At 40.5% G+C, this 24,976-nt stretch overlaps 1 protein-coding gene across 3 annotated transcripts in view; it reads right to left on the reverse strand.

Moving 5' to 3' along the window:
• LOC126326024 (G patch domain-containing protein 11) overlaps positions 1-24,976 on the reverse strand; it is a 123,262-nt gene that overhangs the window by 83,213 nt on the left and 15,073 nt on the right. For all 3 annotated transcript variants that reach the window (XR_007560490.1, XR_007560491.1, XM_049995473.1), the window contains exons 2-3: positions 14,011-14,249; positions 5,803-6,050 (exon numbers count right to left, since the gene is read on the reverse strand). Coding sequence is in view for 1 of the 3 variants with exons in the window: in XM_049995473.1 (XP_049851430.1) it covers positions 5,803-6,050; positions 14,011-14,249 (487 nt within the window). In the remaining 2 variants the exon portion in view is untranslated. The remainder of the gene's footprint in view (positions 1-5,802; positions 6,051-14,010; positions 14,250-24,976) is intronic.

Here is a 24,976-nt window from a genome sequence, read left to right on the forward strand (position 1 = left end):
AAAACAATGCCGAAGATTAGATGAATAGATCGCATAACTAATGAAGTACTGAAAAGAATCAGGAAGAAAAGAAATTTGTGATACAAAGTGACTAGAAGGTAATGGTTGATAGGACATATTATGAGATCTCAAGGGTTTCCCACCCCCCCCCCCCCCCCCCCCCCCCATGAACCATGGACCTTGCCGTTGGTGGGGAGGCTTGCGTGCCTCAGCGATACAGATGGCCGTACCGTAGGTGCAACCACAACGGAGGGGTATCTGTTGAGAGGCCAGACAAACGTGTGGTTCCTGAAGAGGGGCAGCAGCCTTTTCAGTAGTTGCAGGGGCAACAGTCTGGATGATTGACTGATCTGGCCTTGCAACATTAACCAAAACGGCCTTGCTGTGCTGGTACTGCGAACGGCTGAAAGCAAGGGGAAACTACAGCCGTAATTTTTCCCGAGGACATGCAGCTTTACTGTATGATTAAATGATGATGGCATCCTCTTGGGTAAAATATTCCGGAGGTAAAATAGTCCCCCATTCGGATCTCCGGGCGGGGACTACTCAGGAAGATGTCGTTATCAGGAGAAAGAAAACTGGCATTCTACGGATCGGAGCGTGGAATGTCAGATCCCTTAACCGGGCAGGTAGGTTAGAAAATTTAAAAAGGGAAATGGATAGGTTAAAGTTAGATATAGTGGGAATTAGTGAGGTTCGGTGGCAGGAGGAACAAGACTTCTGGTCAGGTGACTACAGGGTTATAAACACAAAATCAAATAGGGGTAATGCAGGAGTAGGTTTAATAATGAATAGGAAAATAGGAATGCGGGTAAGCTACCACAAACAGCATAGCGAATGCATTATTGTGGCCAAGATAGATACGAAGCCCACACCTACTACAGTAGTACAAGTTTATATGCCAACTAGCTCTGCAGATGATGAAGAAATTGAAGAAATGTACGATGAAATAAAAGAAATTATTCAGATAGTGAAGGGAGACGAAAATTTAATAGTAATGGGTGACTGGAATTCGGTAGTGGGAAAAGGGAGAGAAGGAAACATAGTAGGTGACTATGGATTGGGGCTAAGAAATGAAAGAGGAAGCCACCTAGTAGAATTTTGCACAGAGCACAACTTGGTTTAAGAATCATGAAAGAAGGTTGTATACGTGGAAGAACCCTGGAGATACTAAAAGGTATCAGATAGATTATATAATGGTAAGACAGAGATTTAGGAACCAGGTTTTAAGTTGTAAGACATTTCCAGGGGCAGATGTGGACTCTGACCACAATCTATTGGTTATGACCTGTAGATTAAAACTGAAGAAACTGCAAAAATGTGAGAAATTAAGGAGATGGGACCTGGATAAACTGAAAGAACCAGAGGTTGTACAGAGTTTCAGAGAGAGCATAAGGGAACAATTGACAGGAATAGGGGAAAGAAATACAGTAGAAGAAAAATGGGTAGCTCTGAGGGATGTAGTAGTGAAGGCAGCAGAGGATAAAGTAGGTAAAAAGACGAGGGCTGCTAGAAATCCTTGGGTAACAGAAGAAATATTGAATTTAATTGATGAAAGAAGAAAATATAAAAATGCAGTAAATGAAGCAGGCAAAAAGGAATACAAACGTCTCAAAAATGAGATCGACAGGAAGTGCAAAATGGCTAAACAGGGATGGCTAGAGGACAAATGTAAGGATGTAGAAGCTTATCTCACTAGGGGTAAGATAGATACTGCCTACAAGAAAATTAGAGAGACCTTTGGAGAGAAGAGAACCACGTGTATGAATATCAAGAGCTCAGATGGCAGCCCAGTTCTAAGCAAAGAAGGGAAGGCAGAAAGGTGGAAGGAGTATATAGAAGGCTTATACAAGGGCGATGTACTTGAGGACAATATTATGGAAATAGAAGAGGATGTAGATGAAGACGAAATGGGAGATACGATACTGCGTGAAGAGTTTGACAGAGCACTGAAAGCCCTGAGTCGAAACAAGGCCCCCGGAGTAGACAACATTCCATTAGAACTACTGACGGCCTTGGGAGAGCCAGTCATGACAAAACTCTACCAGCTGGTGAGCAAGATGTATGAGACAGGCGAAATACCCTCAGACTTCAAGAAGAATATAATAATTCCAATCCCAAAGAAAGCAGGTGCTGACAGATGTGAAAATTACCGAACTATCAGTTTAATAAGCCACAGCTGCAAAATACTAACGCGAATTCTTTACAGACGAATGGAAAAACTGGTAGATGCAGACCTCGGGGAGGATCAGTTTGGATTCCGTCGAAATGTTGGAACACGTGAGGCAATACTGACCTTACGACTTATCTTAGAAGAAAGATTAAGAAAAGGCAAACCTACGTTTCTAGCATTTGTAGACTGAGAGAAAGCTTTTGACAATGTTGACTGGAATACTCTTTTTCAAATTCTAAAGGTGGCAGGGGTAAAATACAGGGAGCGAAAGGCTATTTATAATTTGTACAGAAACCAGATGGCAGTAATAAGAGTCGAGGGGCATGAAAGGGAAGCAGTGGTTGGGAAAGGAGTGAGACAGGGTTGTAGCCTCTCCCCGATGTTATTCAATCTGTATATTGAGCAAGCAGTAAAGGAAACAAAAGAAAAATTTGGAGTAGGTATTAAAATTCATGGAGACGAAGTAAAAACTTTGAGGTTCGCCGATGACATTGTAATTCTGTCAGAGACAGCAAAGGACTTGGAAGAGCAGTTGAACGGAATGGACAGTGTCTTGAAAGGAGGGTATAAGATGAACATCGACAAAAGCAAAACGAGGATAATGGAATGTAGTCAAATTAAATCGGGTGATGCTGAGGGAATTAGATTAGGAAATGAGACACTTAAAGTAGTAAAGGAGTTTTGCTATTTAGGAAGTAAAATAACTGATGATGGTCGAAGTAGAGAGGATATAAAATGTAGACTGGCAATGGCAAGGAAAGCGTTTCTGAAGAAGAGAAATTTGTTAACATCGAATATAGATTTATGTATCAGGAAGTCGTTTCTGAAAGTATTTGTTTGGAGTGTAGCCACATATGGAAGTGAAACATGGACGATAACTAGTTTGGACAAGAAGAGAATAGAAGCTTTCGAAATGTGGTGCTACAGAAGAATACTGAAGATAAGGTGGATAGATCACGTAACTAATGAGGAGGTATTGAATAGGATTGGGGAGAAGAGAAGTTTGTGGCACAACTTGACTAGAAGAAGGGATCGGTTGGTAGGACATGTTTTTAGGCATCAAGGGATCACAAATTTAGCATTGGAGGGCAGCGTGGAGGGTAAAAATCGTAGAGGGAGACCGAGAGATGAGTACACTAAGCAGATTCAGAAGGATGTAGGTTGCAGTAGGTACTGGGAGATGAAGCAGCTTGCACAGGATAGAGTAGCATGGAGAGCTGCATCAAACCAGTCTCAGGACTGAAGACAACAACACAAGGGGTTTTAGTACTGGAACGAAGAGTGAGGGGGAAAATTGTGGGGGGGAGAGAGCAATAAAGGAATACGTCAAGGAAATACACAAGGATGTAGGCTGCAGTAGTTATCTGGAGATGAAAAGGCTTGCACAGGATAGAGTAGAGTGGACAGCTGTCATGAAACCAGTCCTTGGACTGAAAACAATAACAACAACAACAACAACAACAACAAAAGATCTATGGACCACAGTGAAAGGAAAGTTCACATCCACAAACTGCACAGTCAGAACAAAAGATCTGAATTTACTTCAGGAAGCAGCTGATGATGTCACAGTGCAAGAGTGGATTAAGTGTGTATGCCATACTGAAATTCTGGAAGAAAATGACTTTTTGAAGGAAGGCATCCGAGAAAAATTCATTGAAAACAATGACATTGTTTCAAATGACTCCTAGGGCAATGAGTCTTCAGCATAGTATGATGAAAAAGCAATAATCAAACAATGGAAAATCCAGGATGGAATGTAACAATTGCTTCACCTGGTACTACTCAACCCAACAAGCCAGCTTCCTAGATGTCCTTCACCACAGAGATGGCTACATCAGTAACTCCGTCCATATCAAACCTACTAAGCACCAGCAACACCTCCACTTCGACAGCTGCCACCCATTCCATACCAAGAAGTCCCTTCCGTACAGCCTAGCCACCTGTGGTCATCGCATCTGCAGTGACGAGCAGTCCCTCTCAAAATATACCGAGGGGCTCACTGAAGCCTTCACTGACCATAATTATCCTCCCATCCTTCTACAAAAACAAATCTCCAGTGCCTTATCTTTCCAGTCTCCCACAACCTCCCAAAGTCCCACAGTCCGGCCACAGAGAAGCGTTCCCCTCGTAACTCAGTACCATCTGGGACTGGAGCAATTGAATTAAATTCTCTGCCAGGGTTTCGATTATCTTTCGTTGTGCCCTGAAATGAGAAATTTCCTGCCCACTATCCTTCCCACCCCTCCTACCATGGTATTCCGCCGTCCACCGAACCTACACAATATACTCGCTCATCCTTACACAACCCCTGCTCCCTATAGCTCTCCCTCAATGCGGTGCTTTAAATGTAGGAAGTTCGGCCATATGTCTTCCTGCTGCACTTCCAGCGTCACATGTCGAGATCGCTGATGCCCACCATATCCCAATACTCCATGTGCCCCGCCTCCCATCTGTGTCAGCTGTGGAGAGAACCATTCGCCTTGCTCGCCAGACTGCAGTATTCTCCAGAAATTAAAGGAAAATCATGGACTACAAGACCCTGGGCCGACTGACCTACACTGAGGCTAAGAAGAAATTTGAATGCCTACATATTGTATGCACGACATCGTCTTACACCGCAGCTACAACAGTTCTAGCCCCATCAGCTCTGCCAACCCTAGTCACCTCTCAGAGTCAGAAGACAAAACCTGCCCCCTTGATGGTGGGGGGCACTTCCCTCCCTGCTGCTCCTGCACCACCTATTTCAGAAGCAACACCCCTCAACCATCAGGGACATCTGTCCCCACTTCTAAGCCAGAGAAGCGTACTACTTCTTCAGCTGCTCTCGCTAGGAAGGGTCACTACCTTCCCAGGTTTCTCCTAATGGGAAAGATGACACCCATCAGTGGCTGAAGAGCCCAGAATCAGCTGGTTGTAGGGTTTCATGCTCATAATCAGTCCCGGAGACTGGACCAGTGAAGTCCTCCCTGCCAGTGAAACCCAAAGAACAGAGAGAGAAATCCAAAAAGAAGGTCCCCAAGATCAAGTGGATGAAGTGGGGATTCTGGTGTCCGCTGAGGACTTAAACTTACACATATGATGGGAAAGGGATTTGCAACTAAATTTATTAACAAATGACTAGAAACTACCCTTTTTTGTTCATTATGAGGTGCCACATGTCAGATTTTTTCCCCCACTGAATCGTTGGCACTGAAGTAGCAAATAGATCAAACTTTTTTTTTTTTCTGTGTCACTTACAGGAGACAATCGTAGCAATTCTCGAAATGTCAACTTGTTTATGTACCTGTAGGCCATTTAACATATTCTCAACTATACAGTGAATGGTTACTTTTATTTATTTTATTATATACCCAATCAGGGACTATAAAAGTTTATTAATTTGGTAATTAATTTTGGTCAACAATGACAATATTTAGACCTTTTATCACGTCCAGATTACACACATAACCCTTCCACTTGCTCACAGATATGTGGTTAACAAAACACAAGGTTGTACATAGAGTGACTGCAACATTTCGTAATATTTTATACATAAAAATATTAAATGTGAGAATGAATTATTGCAATGGACCACAGGAAAAGAACAAATGGTCTTCTATAAACAGAACAACTAGATTAAAATACCAAACCTTTCTTTTGTCAAGCTGCTCACAAATTCTCTGACTTTTCCTTAGATCAGCTTCATTCTGACGTTCTTCCATTTTTCTTGTCATCTGACTTCTGTAACTTTCTATATCATTTAATTGATTCCTGTGTTTTAATAATCTTGCCTTAATTGCCAGTTTTTGTTCTTTAATTTCTTTCAATGCTGCTTCCCTCCCAAGACCTCCTCTATTTGTCTTCACAGCTATTGGTACGGGCTCCACAATTCCTGAACCTAGGTAAGACAATATTCTTTGCTTTAAATTAAACACATTTCTAATAATGAAATATATATTGGGAATTATGGTACATTGTAAAACTTGAGATTAGAAAAACAAAACTATAAAACTGTATGTTGTATCTAAAAAGACACATCAGTTATCAGTACAGTGTAGTCTCAGGATTTTTTAACTTTTGCTAGACAGTCAGAAATTCACACATTCTTTCAAGAGACAGTTGTGAAGTATTTACAAAACTTCTGAATTTCTAAACAGAATTACAAATTTTGAGTTGGTATTTTAGTTTAAATCTTCTAGACCACAAATAAACATTGAGTTGCTTGCCTTTTCACATATTCACATATTCACTTTGCACAATATGAAATAATGTTTATGGGAATGAAACAATGGAAAATGCAGGATGGAATAATGACAGTATTATGAAAAGGATAGATTGCTACTTATCATATAGAAGAGATGCTGAGTTGCTAATAAGCACAACAAAAAGACTCCTATACATTTGAACTTTCGGCCAAAAGCCCTTCTTCTAAAATAAACACACACACACACACACACACACACACACACACACACACACACACACACGCTGTGAGTAGCAATCTAACCTTATCATAATATTTATTATGGGAACACTAAAATCATAGAGTGAATTCTACAATTAATTATCTTTCAGGTCAAGGTGCTCACATGCTTTAAAACTTATTATAAGAGGGAAACCATACAGAAAATGAATGGAAAAAAAATTGAGTTGTTAATGAAGTGTTTACAAACCACAACAGATTGAGCCAGCATTAAGCAGATATTCGATCCTCGGTTTTTATTTTTGGGTCTATATCCTTCCTGAGGGAATTGTTGATTCTGACCCTTGAACACAGTCAGTCATTCCTCAGTAAGGCTCTATGTTCCTAAAATGACCAAGGTATTCACACAAGTGTCTACTCCAAAGTATATCTAGTGGCTGGAACCTGACTTTGGAATATCTCCTTCACAATACTGGATAACTGAATCACATAAGAACTATAAGGTTGTTCTTGTTTTTGACTGCACCCATTGCTCTGTCAGAACTAAGTACCCTCCTTTTCCTAAATCCCTAGCTGGGGCAGTTTATCTGAATTCCTCTCTGAGAGCTATGTCATACCTTCTCACTTTTATACTCAAATGCATTACTATCATCGTCGTCACCTTCACCACCATATTATTACTATCACTATTATTATTATTATTATTATTATTATTATTATTATTATTATTGTCATTATTTGTAGTCTTAGTAGGGGAACTAGAGCTACCAGCATGACCATAATTCATTTTGTTGACATTTTTACAGAAATTACCTAAGGGATCTGTACAACCTCCTACCCAGTTTCAATTCTAGCTGTAACCTTGTAGATGTATGTACAGCATTTTCATGAAAGGTTAACTTCTTCAAAATAGAAATGTACAAAAAGATTCTCAAGTGTGGCAAGCTAGTGTTCCTCATTGAATGGAGCTAGGAGCCTACACCCATTTTATCCAGACTACAGAAACAATGTAAGTGACTACCACATAGCAAATGCCCACACACAATCTCCCTACAAATTTTCTGAAAAATTTCATCATGACAAATTTTCCAGTCGTTTAACAAGGAACAGGTGGTGATGGGAGACTACATTTCATCAAATATGGACTGGTGGAAAGGAATGGAAGGGAAGGGAGATCCCCCTGGTACAATTTTGAACAGAGGATAATTGAGTCATTGTTAACATTCAGTTTAAGAAGCATGAACGAAAGATGCATATGTGGAAGAGACATGGAGACACTGGAGAGTTTCAGATAGGTTGTATAAAGGTAAGATAAAAAATTTGAAACCCGTTTTTGAACTTCAAAGCGTTTCCAAGGGCAGATGTGGACTGACCATAATTTACTGGTTGTGAACTGCAGCTTAAACTGAACAAACTGCAGGAAGTTAAGAAACTAATAAGTTGGAAATTGAATAAAGTGATAGAACTAATGGTTGTTGAGAGTTTCAAAGGGAGTATTGGCACTGAATGAAAGAAAAGTAGAAAAGGACTACAATAAAAGGTGAACACATTGTTTCGATAGATAAAAAACTGTAGAAGTAAAAGATTACATGGGCAAAAAGACAAAGCCTGGTAGAAATTCTTGGATAACACACAAGATACTTAATTTAATCAATGGTAGGAGACCATATGAAAATGCAGCAAATATAGCAGCCAAATGGCAGTACAAAATTTAAAAAAAAATGACATCGCTAAAAGTAAAGAATGGCTTAGTAAGAACGCCTGGAACAGAAATGCAAATCTGGGGAAGCATGCATGATTATGGGAAAGGTAGATGCCACCTGTAGAAAAATTAATGAACTATATGGAGAAAAGTGAAGCAGCTGTATGAATATCAAGAACACAGATGACAAGACAGCACAAAATACGAAAAGTAAAGGATGAAAAGTGGAAGGAATATTTAGAAAGATTATAAAAAGGAAAAAAACTTAAAGAAAATATTATAGAAAGAGAAGAGAAAGTAGAGGTGTAGTATAGTACTGGAAGAAGAATTTTACATAGCATTGAAAGACTTAAAAGAAGGTACCTTATCACACTATCTCAGACTTATTGAGATATTTGGGACAGCCAGTAATGATGAAACTAGTTTACTTGGTATGCGAGGTATATGAGATAGGTGAAATAGTATCCTCAGACCTCAGGAAAAATATATTTAAAGTAAAGCAGATGCTGTCAAGTACAAATATTATTGGGCCATTAGTTTAATGAATCATGTCAACAAAAACAAACACCATCTAGGTAACTTTAATACCAATACAATGTCTTTCATTAAATTGTGAATGGTTATGGTAGCCTATATACATTATGTCCTTAATTATATAGTATCTCATGGCTGCGAGATACTGACGGGAATTATATACAGAAGAATGGAGAAACTGTTGGAAACACACTTTGTGACAGATCAGTTTGAGTTCTAGAAGAATGCAGAAACACGAGAGGCAATACTGATCCTACAACCTGACTGAAGAAATCTAAGCCTATGTTCATAACATTTGTAAATTTAGAAACATGTTTTCACAATTATGACTAGAATGCGCTCTTTGGAATTCTAAAGGTAGCTGAGTTGGAATATATCGGGTGAAAGGTTATCTGCAACTTGTACAAAACCAACTTCAACTATAATAATCAAAGGACGTGGAAGACAAGCAGCAGCTGAGAAGTGAGAAGGACTGGGTTGTAGCGATTTCCAACATAATTCAACCTCTGTATTGTGCATGTATTAGAGGAAACCAAAGATAAATTTGGATAGGAAATTTAAGTTCACGGAAAAGAAATAAAACTTCGGTCTGTGCTAACGACATTGGATTTTGTCAGAGACAACAAAGGATCTGGAAGGATAGCTCAACGGAATGGATAGTCTTAAAAATAAATTATAAGAAGAACAGCAAAAAAGTAAAACAACTCTAATGGAAGAACACTGTATTGCATCAGGTGGTGCTGATAGAATTACATTAGAAAATTGGACACTAAAAGCAGCAGATGAGTTGCATCAGCAAAAAAACTGATGTTGGCCAAAGTACAGGTTGGTTGGTTGGTTGGTTTAAAGGTGGGAGATGGGACCAAACTACGAGGTCATCCGTCCCTTGTTCCTAATAAAACAATGCCACAAGGGTGAGAATAAAATGGACAAAACACATAACACAAAACGGAAAGAAAGGAAAAGCCACAAGAACGAAGGGAAGGCAACGAACACCAAAAGAAACAAAAGAGGACAAGAAAACAACAGAGACATGCTAGAAACAGAAGAGAGTAAAACATGAAAGCAGAATACAGTGGCTGGCCAACCACGAGAATAAAAAGGGAATACTAGTCACTCTGCAACATATTAAAACCTCCACCCTAAAAGTACTACAGTGGAGGACATGGAGGGACTAAGGATATGCTCTAAAACCTACATAGAAGTATAAAACCCACTCTCACAGATAAAACGTAAAACTAAAGCTGCTGCGGAGCCATTGTTGCCCAACACCGAAGGCAGGGTACTGGGAACGTTAAAAGTCTGCTGCAGAGCGGCTAAAAGTGGACAGTCCAGCAAGAGGTGGACAACTGTCATTTGGGAGCCACAGCGACACTGAGGTGGGTTATTGCAATGGAGTAGGAAACCATGCGTTGGCCACGTATGGCCAATGCGGAGTCGGCAAAGGACAACTGATTGCCTGCAAGAGGCCTGCATGGAAGACTTCCACACATTCATAGCCTCCTCAATGACACACACTTTGTTGTGTGTGCTGTTATGCCATTCCATTTCCCAAAGCCGGAAAACCCTGTGGCCTAAGACAGAACACAGGTCAGCTTCGGAGATGCCTATCTCCAGAAGCTGTTTCCGCGTCACCCATTTGACCAGCCTGTCGGCATGGATGCTACCAGAGGGTGGCGAGGGTAGCACTGGTCGATAGCACACAGGCTGCTCAATGAGTCAGTACACAGGAGAAATGACTCACCAGGGCATGAGCAGATGTAAAGAGCAGGAGATATGGCCGCCAGTTCTGCAGTGAGAACATTGAAGCCAACTGGCAAGGAGTGCTGCTCAACATGTACTCCACGAACATATGCGAAGCCTACATGACCATCAGCCATTGAGCCGTCGGAGTAAACCACTTCAGAGCCCTGGAACACGTCAAGAATCGAGAGGAAGTGACAGTGGAAAGTGGCAGGGTTAATGGAGGCCTGAGGGCCATGCTAAAGGTCCAGACAAAGCTGTGGCCGAGGCGTACACCATGGAGGTCTACATGAATGGACCGCAAGTAGAGGTGGTAAAGAGAAGGACTCCAGTCCAGAGAGAAGGGACCGCACGCGAACCACAATCGTTAGCCCCGATATGGGCTGCTGATGAGGGAGATGGACTGTCGCAGGCAGGAAAAGGAGAGGGTAATTTGGATGCTCAGGGGGAACTATGAATGTGTGCTGCGTAACTGGCGAGCAGTTACGCACATCTGATCTGCAGTGGAGGGACACCAGACTCCACCCGTATGCTGTTCACCCGACTCGTCTTAAAAGCCCCTGTTGCTAATAGAACCCCACAGTGGTGCACAGGGTCAAGTAAATGCAATGCTGAAGGTGCTGCCAAACCATAAACCACACTCCCATAATCAATTCGGGATTGGACAAGGGCTCTGTAGAGCTGCAGTAGTGTACAGCGATCTGCACCCCAATTGGTGTTGCTCAAGCAACAGAGGGCATTGAGGTGCTGCCAGCACTTCTGCTTAAGCTGATGACGATTTGGGAGCCAAATCAATATAGCATCAAAAACCAGTCCTAGGAATTGATATGTCTCCACTACAGTGATTGGTTCATCATTAAGATAAAGTGTGGGTTCCGGATGAACAGTACAACACCGACAGAAGTGCACGACACACAACTTTGCAGCTGAAAACTGGAAGCCATGCACTACAGCCCATGACTGCGCCTTGTGGATGGCTTCCTGAAGGTGCTGCTCTGCAACAACAATACTGGAGCAGCAGTACGAAATGCAGAAATCGTCTGCATACAGAGAAAGTGCTATGGAGGGCCTGACAGCTGCTGTTACACTGTTAATGGCCACTAAAGATAGAGAGACACTCAATACGGAGCCCTGCGGGACTCCATTCTCCTGGATATGAATGGAACTATGGGAGTCACCAACTTGGACACGCAAAGTACGGAGTGACAGGAAGTTTTGGATAAAAATTGGGAGTGGTCCCCCAGAGACCCTACTCATACAATGTGGCAAGGATATGATGTCATCAAGTCGTGTCGTATTCTTTAAGTAAGTCAAAAAAAGGCAGCAATCAGGTGTTGTCGTCTGGAAAAGGCTGTTCAGATGGCAGACAGCTACAGTGCATATTTTGTGCCAACATTTATGATAACAACATTATAAGAAAGTCAGCCAAGCCTAACTGGAACATAACAAGAGAAGAAAGTAAGCTTCTGCTAGTGCACTTACTATACGTGGCGGTCATCAGCATTCTCCACCAATGAGGTTTCCAACAGACTTTCAGCAGCAGCCAGGATCCATGACTTTATAGGTTTCACCAAGGATGCAGTGAACAAACTTAATACTGCAGGAATATAAGAGCTATCCACAATGAGATTTTCACACTGCAGCGGAGTGTGCGCTGATATGAAACGCCCTGACAGATTAAAACTGTGTGCTGGACCCAAGCTAGAGTCTCGGTCCGGCACACAGTTTTAATCTGTCAGGAAGTTTCACATTTGAGCTATGTTGCGAGTGCAGAACTACCTAAATAGGTGAGACGGGTAGGACAGTCAGACGCGAGTACTGGAATGTGAATCTATGTGGTATTAACAAAGCACAACTGCTATCCGCTGCTTAGCTGGGTGGTAATGTGCTTGCCTCCCATGCACTGGGCCCGGATTCGATTCTCAGCTGGGTTGGAGATTTTCTCCGCTCGGGGATTGGGTGTTATGTTATCATCATTTCATCATCATTGGCTGTAAGTCGCCGAATGTGGCACCGACTGAAGTAAGACTTGCACTTGACGGGCGAACCTGAATGGGACTTCCCAGCCAACAATGCAATACGATCATTTCATTTTTAAAGCACAATTGCTGGCATCCCAGTTGTTGACTATCGCAATCCAATGGGCTGCATGCAGTCATGGGGCAGAAGCCTCACAGAACTCTGCCTTCACAAACAGTAAAAGAGGAATTGTCAGTGCATTTCCACGTACACCAGGATAGAAACATGCCCCCACCAGAAGCAAACCACTGATTTACATACTGTCACCAAACAGTGATAAGCTGTATACTCCTTGAATAGCTTCTGTCCTACTCTTTACCTTTCATCAAGACTAGCTTATTATATTCTAGAGCCAATAAAGTTGCACAAATATGAGGTTTCACCCAAATCAATTGTCTGCAATAAATATGGGTACTTTTCCTTCTGCAAAACCAGTCTTATTCCCCAACACTGTACACTAAGGCCAAGGCTCAGGTATTCAAGGTGTTAGCATTACCGTCCCAATACTTCCCTTCAGGTCTCATGATAAGATATTTCTGTTTTTTAATATCTAGATTGTTTGAGATGGTCTCTGTATGGTAGTAAGCAATCTACTTTAACTTCTAGATCTTGAGTTGAAACACGACTGGCAGGTTAGCCCCTGATTGTTTGTTTGTGGCTTCTGTGCACAAACCAGATAATCAGGAGCACCTCTGAGCCCACTGCCTTACACATATTTAGCATTAGATGGCTTTTTTTTATCGCAACATGTGTTGGCTGTGAGTCCTTTAGTACTATCTTTCACAGATCTTTAAATGTTGTTGCCTGTGTTATTACAGCCACATCACTAGTATATGCAAATGCTTATACTATGAGCTTTAGCAAATCTGAAATGAGTAGGTTTAAGACTGAGCATGGTAACATTTATCCCTGAGAAAGAATGTTTATGAATGCATATTCTCTGTTCCTATGGTCATCTAAATATACTGCAAATTCCCCTTCTCTTGGCATATCTGTCAGGAGTATGGACATTTTCTTGTTTCTTATTGCCTTTGCCAGTTTAATTAGCTTTAATAACTGGTGTAGTGTTTTATTATTTCAATCATTGTTGACACAGTTTGAACAACATTGTTTATACTTAACAAAATTAATATCACAACAATCAATTTCCATTCTGGGAGGGGGGGGGGGGGGGGGGGGCACTTGTGCTGACACACACAAACAAATGAGGCACTAAAATCTTGAGGTTGAATAGTGAATTCACAAACTGTTCCTGTGGCAACACATCAGTATTGCTTAACAGCAAAAACTTTTAGGAAACAAACATTTCCAAAATTATCAGGGGAAAAAGAATTGTGAGCTACAAGATATTTTTTCACAAACATGACTTTTTGAATGTGGGATGGGTTGTAGTATGAAGGTCTGAAACAGTAACAAGGAAAACTTCATGACTCTAACCTGATTTTCCAATAGCTGATCCTGGTTTGTAGCCCATTTTCTGCAGAAGCGCAAACCCCTTATTGTCACTGGAAATTGCTTCTTTTAGTCCTTCGTCCCTCCTTTCTTCCTCAAGCACACTTTTTCTTGGAAATATTTTCTTATTTTCTGCATCTTTCACCAATTTTTGTTTATATATTGTATGTGATCTTTTCTGACTGTGGTTAAGTATTAAGCCCGGTCTTATGTCCTGTTGTTCACTGGAAAGGTTCAGATTACATTACATTTATCTTGATACAAGTCATTTCTAACAATTATTTTACCTATAACAGCAAAGAAATTACCACGAAAGCTGCTCACTCAGGCAACTTTTTACAACATATCACGATAATAGTTTAGAGCACATTTGTAAGAATCCAAAAGACATTTACATAAAGACTCAAAAATATATTCAACAAAAGAAGTGTTTCCACTTGTACTTATATTATCAACTACAAGTTTCAAAACATTGTTGCTACATAAATGATGCACTAACACAGTAAGAGACAACATTAACATTTACAACTGTTTCATTTATATGACTAAGATTTATACTATTTGGATGAACCAATCACACTAATCATATATTTACACACCTTGTACCCCAAGGAACACCACCTGCATTAATATTATTTATAATATTAATTGAAACAATCAGAAATGTTATCCAACCAGGTACATTAGCAGTTCGACTAGCAGTAAATATAACTGCTGGAAACTTATGATGAGTCTCTCCAGGGAACGTCCATGTCACCTTGTCACAGGAAAAAGCGTTTCCCTCAGAAAATATCACAGTAGGGGACCAAGAAAGCAATTGTCTAGTGGTATGCATGGAAGAAAGTGGCCAGGTGATGCATCCTGTGCAGCAAGCGACATAGAAAACTTTGCAGGATCGCCAGTTTATACTTTATCTCAGCCCCACACCACATTCTCAAGCCACTGCCAACTTTGGTAACTAGCAACACAGGTGAGCTCTAAATCGGCCCACTGTTTCTGCTAGTGAGTCTCCCTAGTAGGATTTATATGCTCAGAAACTATCACTGTTGTTGCTTCTTACTGTAATCCTTTTTACATTTGCTTTATATCACCCTAACAAATGCTGTACTGGGTACGTACTCTCACCAAGTCAAAACTTACACGAAAATCAATGCTAAATATTATATGTGCAAATCAAAATGCAGCAACAAGATAATGTGGCAATATGATGCTACTGACTGGCTGAAGCGCTATGTGGTAAACTGCCTCTTGCCATTGCACATCATCCCACCACGCGCCTTCAGAATCTTAGCTGGTAGATGCTTGGCCCAGAACAGCTGGCTACTGCAGCTCTCACCCACCACTGTCTGCAATGGCTGTCTTTTCCTTGTGTCATAGCCTGGACATCATGCTGCTGATGCCGATTACAAACCAGTCACCACCTGGTAATGAAGTGGACTAAAGCTCTTCAGTTAAAGTCTACCTGCCCTTGTTTTGTTGGTCTGAAATTAATTACCAAAGCCCTGGAAAGCAGCTCTGAGGTAATTGCTAAAACTGACATGTTGTTGTTACAAAGCTGGGCGAGGAGCAAAATATATTGGAATTGTCCATAAATGTGGAATACTGTTCTGGCTTCCTTGTGATGGATGTTTTGGTATTAGTAAAGGTGCTTATGCTGCTTCCTTGGAGGGGACAATTTACAGATGCTCAAATCAATCTGATAAGACTTTTCCAAATTGGCAGCGGGAAAATGATTTACACAGGAAGGAGAGCATAATGATATGGGCATGTCTCCATAAGCCCCACTGGTGAAAGTGTCTGCATATATTATTCCTCTAAGTGGTACTGTAAACCCTAACAACACGTAGCCACTTACAGCTGGTCCGGTTACTAATGATGGAATGACACCTTCTGACTCTATATTGGCAGTACTAATAAGTTGTGAACCTGGATATCACTAATTCACTTAACCATATGAAACACAACACTATCCTATGGCACTCTTGACTGAAATACTTTGATAACCAATTTGACAGGTATGACCCTTCCTTAGTTCCATAGCTTAATATACTCTGCCACCAGGAGTCTGATAAATGTCCTGACTCCTTCAACTGAATAGGGCTAGGCAAGGCAGAACAATGCATTCCCTTATAATGACCAGGTAAAGTGTCAAATGTAACAGGAAACACCAAATCTTGTTCTAATATATGCAAGTGGTTAGTTACAAAAATCTTTCATGGAACTCAAGTCCCAACTCCCCATTCAGTGATATACATGAGGTGGCAGAAGGCTACATTCTGGGTGGGAGTGGTGGTCACTTCTAAGAACAGGTCCATCCATGTCTGCACACACTGTCTCCCAGGATGATCTGGAGATTTCACCACTGCACCATGTCCGTACTACTGCAAATGTAATGGCATGATTGGTGATTTCAAGAACACATTCCACAACAGCTTCTTGCTCTCCCTTATAATTTCTCTGTATTTGACATACAATAACAGAATAGCTGTGAGATTTTTGTCTGGTGTTTGCCAACCGAGTCATCATACAGTTACAGTCCTGCCCTTAATTGCAAAGTGGGCACTCTTCACTCTGTAAGGTGATAAGGAGTCTTCAGGAATAGCCTGAAGACTATAATGGACACATTAGTGTCTTGGTGGATCATATTCAATCCAAACATTCCTGGGCACTGCTAGAATACTCGTACATAGCCTACTGACTATAGAGACTTGAGTTAGTCTCACTGGACATCCATTTCAGTGTCTCTCTCTTGGGCACTGCTCAACCAACTACGTATATCCAACTGGGGAAGTGGTCAGCAGAGTCAAAGCCATCACAGAGAAAAGAAGAACATATCAAGGGATCAATGGCAGACAATGGCTATGTAGCAGTGCTAAAATGTGTCCTCTGGTGTTTTTACAGTAGACAAAGTTTTTGGGAAGATGTAGCTCCCAACAATCCAACTCCAGAGACAGTTGGCAGTAGAGCCTAACATGTTATGTGCATGAAGGTCAGCAAAAAGGAGGATGGGGTGGGAAGGCTGTATGATAAGGTGACAGAGAGCTACTAGGTTCAAATAAACAATAGGAGGCAGGTACAAAGAACATAAAAGTTGACTTGTGTGGGATGTACATAGTTATAGTAGCTGCATGTGAAATGTTGAGTGGAGGAAGTGAGGAGTGGTTTCCATCACAGGTGAAATACAATCACTCCATTTTTAGCCCTCTTCACACTGAAGAGACTTTTCTGGAAAATTTTTCAACGCTTCTGCAACTGGCTGACAGGTTACTTAGATGTACCCCTTGAGTTCCTAATATAAATTCCATTTATGTTATACCGAAAGACAGAATCCATTTTAATGTTGACATTTCTCTTCCTCTATACCATTTTCTTTCCCTGGAGCCAGAGAAACTGTAATTACTCCCTTTTTTGTGTGTGTGTGTGGGGGGGGGGGGGGGGGGGGGGGGAGGAGGAGAGTAGCAGTCCATCCTTTTCATATTACTCATATTCCATCCTGGACTATCCATTGTTTGATTTTGCATAATGGCTTTTCTTCCCTCCCAGAACCCAGTGTTGTTTTCCTTTCTTACTGTTCTCTCAAGCATTGCTTTACTCCGTGTCTGCCTGTTTTCTTTCACCTTCCAGACTGCACAAGCTCTCACTTACAACTCAAACTGTATAGATGATCTTGTGCTCGCACACCACTTGACTAGGTGACTGTGCAGACTGTTGGTGCGACATCTCATGTCACGTTCTTATCACTGATGTAATCAATCATAGACCTTCAAATTGATTACACTTCCTCTGTCACTCTAGCACATATTCTCATGTGTTTTCCATACCTTCCTGTGCCACAAAAACTTGTTGAACCTCGAGCTTACCAATGCCCCTGCCCCTTGCTATTCCTTTATTCCAGAATGCACTTACTAACCTCACAAAATCCATTTACACCTGCTGTGCCCTCTCATGAGTAATACTAATCCATCAAATTGCATCCCACTATCATCTTTTTATTTACTTTTTCTTTGATTTCTGTGTTTTCACATTGTTTTTAGTTTGTTTTCACCTTTCACTACTGGCTCTACTCCCTCATGATTCACCTCTTTTGTCTCATACTTCACCCAGTCTATCCTTCCTGTGAGCTATTCCAGGGTGACTGTGTATTTACATCAGGCTTCTTCCATTTTTGTTATGCAGTTTTACCCATTTTTTATCTTTTGTCATTCCATCTGTGCCAACACAGAAAAGTTTCCCTATCTCTAGCCAGAACCCATTCCCACATACTGTTCCCACATTGTTGTCTAGCTTACGGAATCCCTCCAAATGACCTGACCAACTCTGGCTGCAAACTCACCTTCCACTAAGACCTGTATCAGTTCAAATTCCATCAGTCCATAGTCCTCACCATCTCAATCCTGCAAAACTATGTAAATCAGGCTCAAACCTCCTTGCAATACATCTTCTCCATCTGTAGAATTCTCCTGCTCTGCAATTCAAACACAAAGTCTTGCCCTTCACTAACTAGAGTAGCTTGCAACTCCCATCTTAGACTAGCACTATGAAAATGTCAACAAGAATCTCTACATCTCCCCCACATCTCTTCATAGTTGACAAACTCTGTCTCTTAGACCACAGCCTCAAGAGCTCCCTCCCATAACCACACAAAATCCTAATCAAAACAGACTTGAAACACAGCCATAAACATTTCCTCCACAATACTTATTCCCACAGAAGTATCAGTTCCTTACACAGGACTTACCATTTGCCCCACTCACTAGTTCAGCCATAAAGGACTTGTTAAAAGACCTTTTCTCCATCTTTTGGTCCCTTCAACATAAACACTTTTTCTCAACCAATAAGTAGAGCACGGATAAGTTGAGAATTTGGGTATTATCCTGCTGGCCCAGTGGTCAGCACATCGTCTAGTATGGAGAAGACACGGGCTCGAATTTCAGCCTGGCACAAATTTTCAACGTTCCCCATTGATTTCAATCAATGGCTATGCACAGCCAGCATTTGTAATTCGTATGCGCTTAATTCAAAGCGGCTATTGGGTCAAAAGGCATCAATTCTTACAGACACGTCCCAAAGAATTCTTTCGCACTTGTCTGAAACAGCACACATCACATATAAATAATTTTTTCCCCATTATGTGTTTGTTGTTCTTCCAGGAATTGTGCCTGTATGTTAGGAAAATGTGAAACTAATGATTTGTACTTTCTTTCTTTATTTTACACAGTTTAAAGGTAAGGTTTGGAAGAAACCGGCCGAGTAACTTTTACAAAAGAAGCATTCAGTATTTTAGGAGTTGATACTTCTTTACTCATTTCATCAATACTTTTGTCATCTAAAGTAAGATTTAAATTCTGCCCCCTGATCAAAATAATCCAGAGCAGCCAGAGTTAGCAGACATGTGTGACAAGTGCTTGCTTGTGTGAATATGCATTTTCTTTTCTTTTCTGAAGAAGACTCTGGCTGAAAGCTAAATGTGTGACAGTCTTTTCATTGTGCCTGCTTGTGGCTCAACATATTTTTATGGTGAGTAGCAATCTATCCCTTTCATAATATTGTTGATTATTCAGCTATGATATTTGTATCAGAACACTTTTCATTATCTGATGATGGCAGTAAGCAGAAATCGGTAATGTAACTCTGTATAATATATGTGATCAAGATATACATTCATAAATAAAGGAACAAACATGACCACAGACTCGTTTACAGTGTACAATGTGTATCTCTGCCCATTGCAATAATCAATGACATACTTGTACATTTCCATGTCATATAAATGAGACACAAAAAAAGAAAAATAATACTAAATCTCTAACAATAAGATAAACATGGCACTTGTAGCTCCAAAAACAAAAATGAATTCATCACCCCTAAAATGCAAAATCAAAGTACTTCACTAGAAAACCAGCACAAAATCTTTCAGTGCAATCTTGACTTGCTTAAGTCACAATGTCAAATGACTTACTGATGTAGTGAACAACTTCAAAATAAACACCATCAGAAGAGAGTGCCACCAAATACAGTGAAACCCCGTTTTTACACTTTTCAAGGGACTTCAGAAAAATGGTGTAAAATGCAGGAAAATGTAAAATGTGGTAAATAATGTTTTAAGCTGTAAAAGTTACTTATAGGATACCCCCTTGCACTTTATGTAGGATATGGGTATATAACAGGCATCAAAAGACTTGTCAGGGGCTTGTTTATTATCTAATGAAGGTTTATTATCTAATAAAAACTGCTGATGTAACTGGAACTGATAACTGTCTGGGAAGCAGGAACATTTGATTCAATTTCATATGTCATAATTGATGTTGTTGAAAGTCTGCAGCCCTCATTCATTATTTAAATAATGAAATACTGCACTAGTTACATATTTTTTCATGCTCAGCATGACGCGTTTCGAAAATTTTGTCTCGTTGTCAAGTGCAAATACGTAAATAAGTATTTTATATTAAAAACAAAGATTCCAAGACTTACCAAGCGGGAAAGCGCCGGCAGACAGGCACAATGAACAAAACACACAAACACACACACAGAATTACTAGCTTTCGCAACCGATGGTTGCTTCTTCAGGAAGGAGAGGGAAAGACGAAAGGATGTGGGTTTTAAGGGAGAGGGTAAGGAGTCAATTCAATCCCGGGAGCGGAAAGACTTCCCTTAGGGGAAAAAAAAGGACAGGTGTACACTCGCGCGCGCACGCGCGCCCACACACACACACACACACACACACACACACACACACACACACACACACACACACACACACACACACACACACACACACATATATCCATCCGCACATACACACACACAAGCAGACATATTTAAAGGCAAAGAGTAAGGGCAGAGGATCACCCTGTGGCTAAACATGCCTTGATGCACGGCCAGCACATCTTGGCACAGTGTTACACTGTCCGAGTTATCTGGATACTTCCCACCAGCACCAACCTATCCGAACTCCGGAGATGGGAACTCGCCCTTCAGTATATCCTCTCTTCTCGATATCCGCCAGGCCTCAACCTCCGCTAATTTCAAGTTGCCGCCGCTCATACCTCACCTGTCTTTCAACAACTTCTTTGCCTCTGTACTTCCGCCTCGACTGACATCTCTGCCCTTACTCTTTGCCTTTAAATATGTCTGCTTGTGTGTGTGTATGTGCGGATGGATGTGTGTGTGTGTGTGTGTGTGTGTGTGTGTGTGTGTGTGTGTGTGTGTGTGTGTGCACCTGTCCTTTTTTTCCCCTAAGGGAAGTCTTTCCACTCCCGGGATTGGAATGACTCCTTACCCTCTCCCTTAAAACCCACATCCTTTCGTCTTTCCCTCTCCTTTCTGAAGAAGCAACCATCGGTTGCGAAAGCTAGTAATTCTGTGTGTGTGTTTGTGTGTTTTGTTCATTGTGCCTGTCTGCCGGCGCTTTCCCGCTTGGTAAGTCTTGGAATCTTTGTTTTTAATATATTTTTCCCATGTGGAAGTTTCTTTCTATTTTATTTACATCATAAATAAGTATTTTGTGTGGCGTTTGAATATGTGTTATTCTGCATCCATTGCAATGTAGTCATCTCTTTGAGATTATCAGGTACGCTGCCTCATCAGTTATGTGTGTACACACACACACACACACACACACACACACACACTATAACTCCACACTGTTTGTTTGTGTAACACCACAAAAAGAAATTCATAAATACTGTCCTTGACAAAGAGAATAAATTCTCGAAACAATAATTTCTCGAAACATGGTTTGCTCAGCATGAATAAAATACGTAACTGACACAGTGTTTAACTAAAAACATTTGAGCAACACAAAGTGAATGACTGTGTCAACTAGCGCTCCAAGTGGCCATACGCCGAAACATGCTAAATATGGTTCAACAAAGCTGTCACGTTGATCACAACAATCACGAAACTGCATTTGTAAAGTAGAGACAGTTTGGAAATGGTTGTGATTAGTCATGATATCTTCATTTGAAGGAACCTAGTTACTCCCATCAGCCACCAAGCCAAGTAGAGGTTGGCAGCAGTGGGAGAAATGGTATGAATTGTTCCAACTTTTACATGTTTAGCGGTTAAAATCCACTGAGTAGAGCACCCTGGTGTAAAGAAACTTAACCACGTAATATCTGTAAATACTACTGGATGGCCAACATCATGTCAACATTATTTTTTCTCCACAAACAGTTTGGAACACATCACTCAAGAACACAGTATCAGCACAATGTCATACAACACAACACTTAACTCATGGGACAAAGCAGTAGGGGTGGAATTGCAACTTTCAGTTGACCTACTTTCCCCAGTTGATAAGGTGAATGCTGAGTCAGTTCCACTGATAAGGCCATGAACGATTTCCTGGCAATCCTTGACTAATCCTATCCTATGTTGTATATATTTTATTTATGTAATGATTTCCAATTGGTCATGTCACCATCTGCAGCTACAATTATCGAGAAATCAAGAGTTAAAAGATGAATGGAAGTTGATTCAAATCACTACCCATAGAAGCATGAAACAAGCCAGTATGACTAAGAGAATTAGTAACAAAACCTTGAGAGAAAAGGAATGCGGCTTTCAGAAGAAAATGAAAGAAGTGATATTGAAGCCAACCATTTTACAGAAATGATTACAGATATTGCATATGAAATAGAACTAGAAAACAAGCGAAGAAAGCATAGACATTTCAATAATATTGTGAAGAAGCTCTTGCATAAAAAAAGAAAGTTTGGAACAACTGACATAGCAGGAAGACAAGAAGTACAGGAAACACTATCAGTTTGAGAAGAAGCAAGCAGATAAAATTATTAGAATCAAATGAAATGCTTTGAACGGGAGCAACTTACACCCATAGAAGACCACTTTTAAAAAAATCATACAAGAGACTATCACAAAGCACTGAAGAATTATATGTCTATCTACATTCAGCAACTGCTGTGCTTCAGGGATGAAAATGGAAAACTCGCTTAACAATGAAGAAAAGTGTAAGCTACTGGTAGCATGCTTAGAAAAGCTACTGAACTGTGAAAAACCAATCAAACAACTGGACCTCCATGATAATATTCCAAAAAAAAATTCAAAACCACCAAGCATTGATATGATTCAAAGTTACATCAAACAAAACACAACAAACCCAGGCGAAGATAGCCTCACTGCAGAAATTCTACAATCTAGTTGATATCTAGGTGTTACAATCATAAAAGAAAAACTAGATAAGGTCTGGGACATTAAAGCAATCCCCGAAAACTGGAAGATTATGCTCATTCACAAAAAAAAGGGGGGGGGGGGGGGGGACAAACACAAATATCTTACTATCAGAACAAGAAGCAATTCTTCATAACATCAATACCTCACATATTGGAGAAGAAATCCCACGAGTAGACAATGACAATGAACTCTTTTATGCTTTTGAGAGTGATCCAATGACAACTGAAGCTCAATATGAGGAACAGCAGAGTAAAAACATGGATCCTATAATTCTACGAGTCATCAAATGTCGAAGGTCAAGCAGAGAAACAAACTACAAGAAATGGCCTGATCATTTTACTTACCATGCGCAAGAAGGGCTTCCAAGTGAAGACAATGATGTCAAAGAGGTCTTGAAATGGACAAATAAAGCAGAATGGAAAAAACAATGAAGAAATAATTCTCACCTCTGGTGTAGCCACCCAGGGGACAAGAATCTCTCCAGAACTAAGTGGTTATTAAAGATAAATTAGCAGAACCAGAAACATTTAAGGCATGATTAATGGCAAAAAGGTGGTCTCAAGCACAATGTGTTAATTACAATGAAACCTCCACACTGGTTGTCAAGCATACATCCATAAGACATTTCTTATCTAAGGCAGCTCGAGAGTTCCTGAAGGTTGACCATGTTGGCATCACTACTACTAATCTTTATGGAGACCTAAAGGAAGAACTTTATATTATTCCATCAGAAAATTTTGCAGTTCCTGGAAAAGTACAGAGGCTGAAGAAAGCCGTTTATCAACTTAAAAAAGGCTGGTCAGAATTGGAATCATGCAGTTGATGAGACGTTGAGTAAAGTGAAATTGAACAGATCTAACATTGATCTATGTATCTGCTTTCATAGAGATGACACCAAACTAGTCATCATAGCTTTCCATGTTGATGACATGCTATTATTCTCAAATGACAGAAGTATTTTGAATCAAGTTAAAAATTCTCTGAAGAGATTTTTTATTGGTTATGACTAAAAAGAATTTTTAGATATTTAAAGGGGGCCTTGGGTTACACGCTAGAATTTTCTAGAGATGGCAATAGCCAATAGGAAAACAACTGCCTTTAGTGATGCAGATAGGAGAAATAAAATCAAGGGCTGATACTATGTAACTGGTTCATGCACAAAAACATAAAACCACTTAATTTTGCAGTTTAGGAGACAAAAAGAACTACTGTAGTTTCCACATGTGCAGCTGAATATATGGCTTAGACATAAACTGCTCAGGATTACGACAACATATCTGAGGTAGATCCAAGTAGTGTCACAAGTCATTTAAAGCATATTTTGATGATAAAGGAGCCATTTGGTTAGCAAGAATCTATATATACATACAAAATATGAGGGCTGGAACTTTAATAGTGGCAACTATTTATTTACAGCTCGTACAAAATAGATACGCGTTTCAAAGTTTTACCAACCTTAAAAGTAGTCACCAGCATTGTGTATAACCCGTTGCCAGCGATGTGGAAGTCGTAGGATACTCTTAGCAGTGCCAGTTGTGTTGACAGTTCGAGCAGCGTGGTGTATTGCCCAACGAGTTTGTAGCAGTTCTGTAGTGAATGCCGTGAAGTGTTTACTTCAGTTTAGAAATCGAGTTGAACTCACGAGGGCTTAAGTCAGGCGAGTGCAGTAGGTGGTATAGCACTTAGCAGCCCAATCAGTCAAACAAATCAGTAACAGCTTGCAATGTATACGCTTGAGCATTGTCCTACAAAATGA

This window comes from Schistocerca gregaria, chromosome 2, assembly GCF_023897955.1.
Source record: "Schistocerca gregaria isolate iqSchGreg1 chromosome 2, iqSchGreg1.2, whole genome shotgun sequence".
Classification (NCBI taxonomy): Eukaryota; Metazoa; Arthropoda; class Insecta; order Orthoptera; family Acrididae; genus Schistocerca; species Schistocerca gregaria.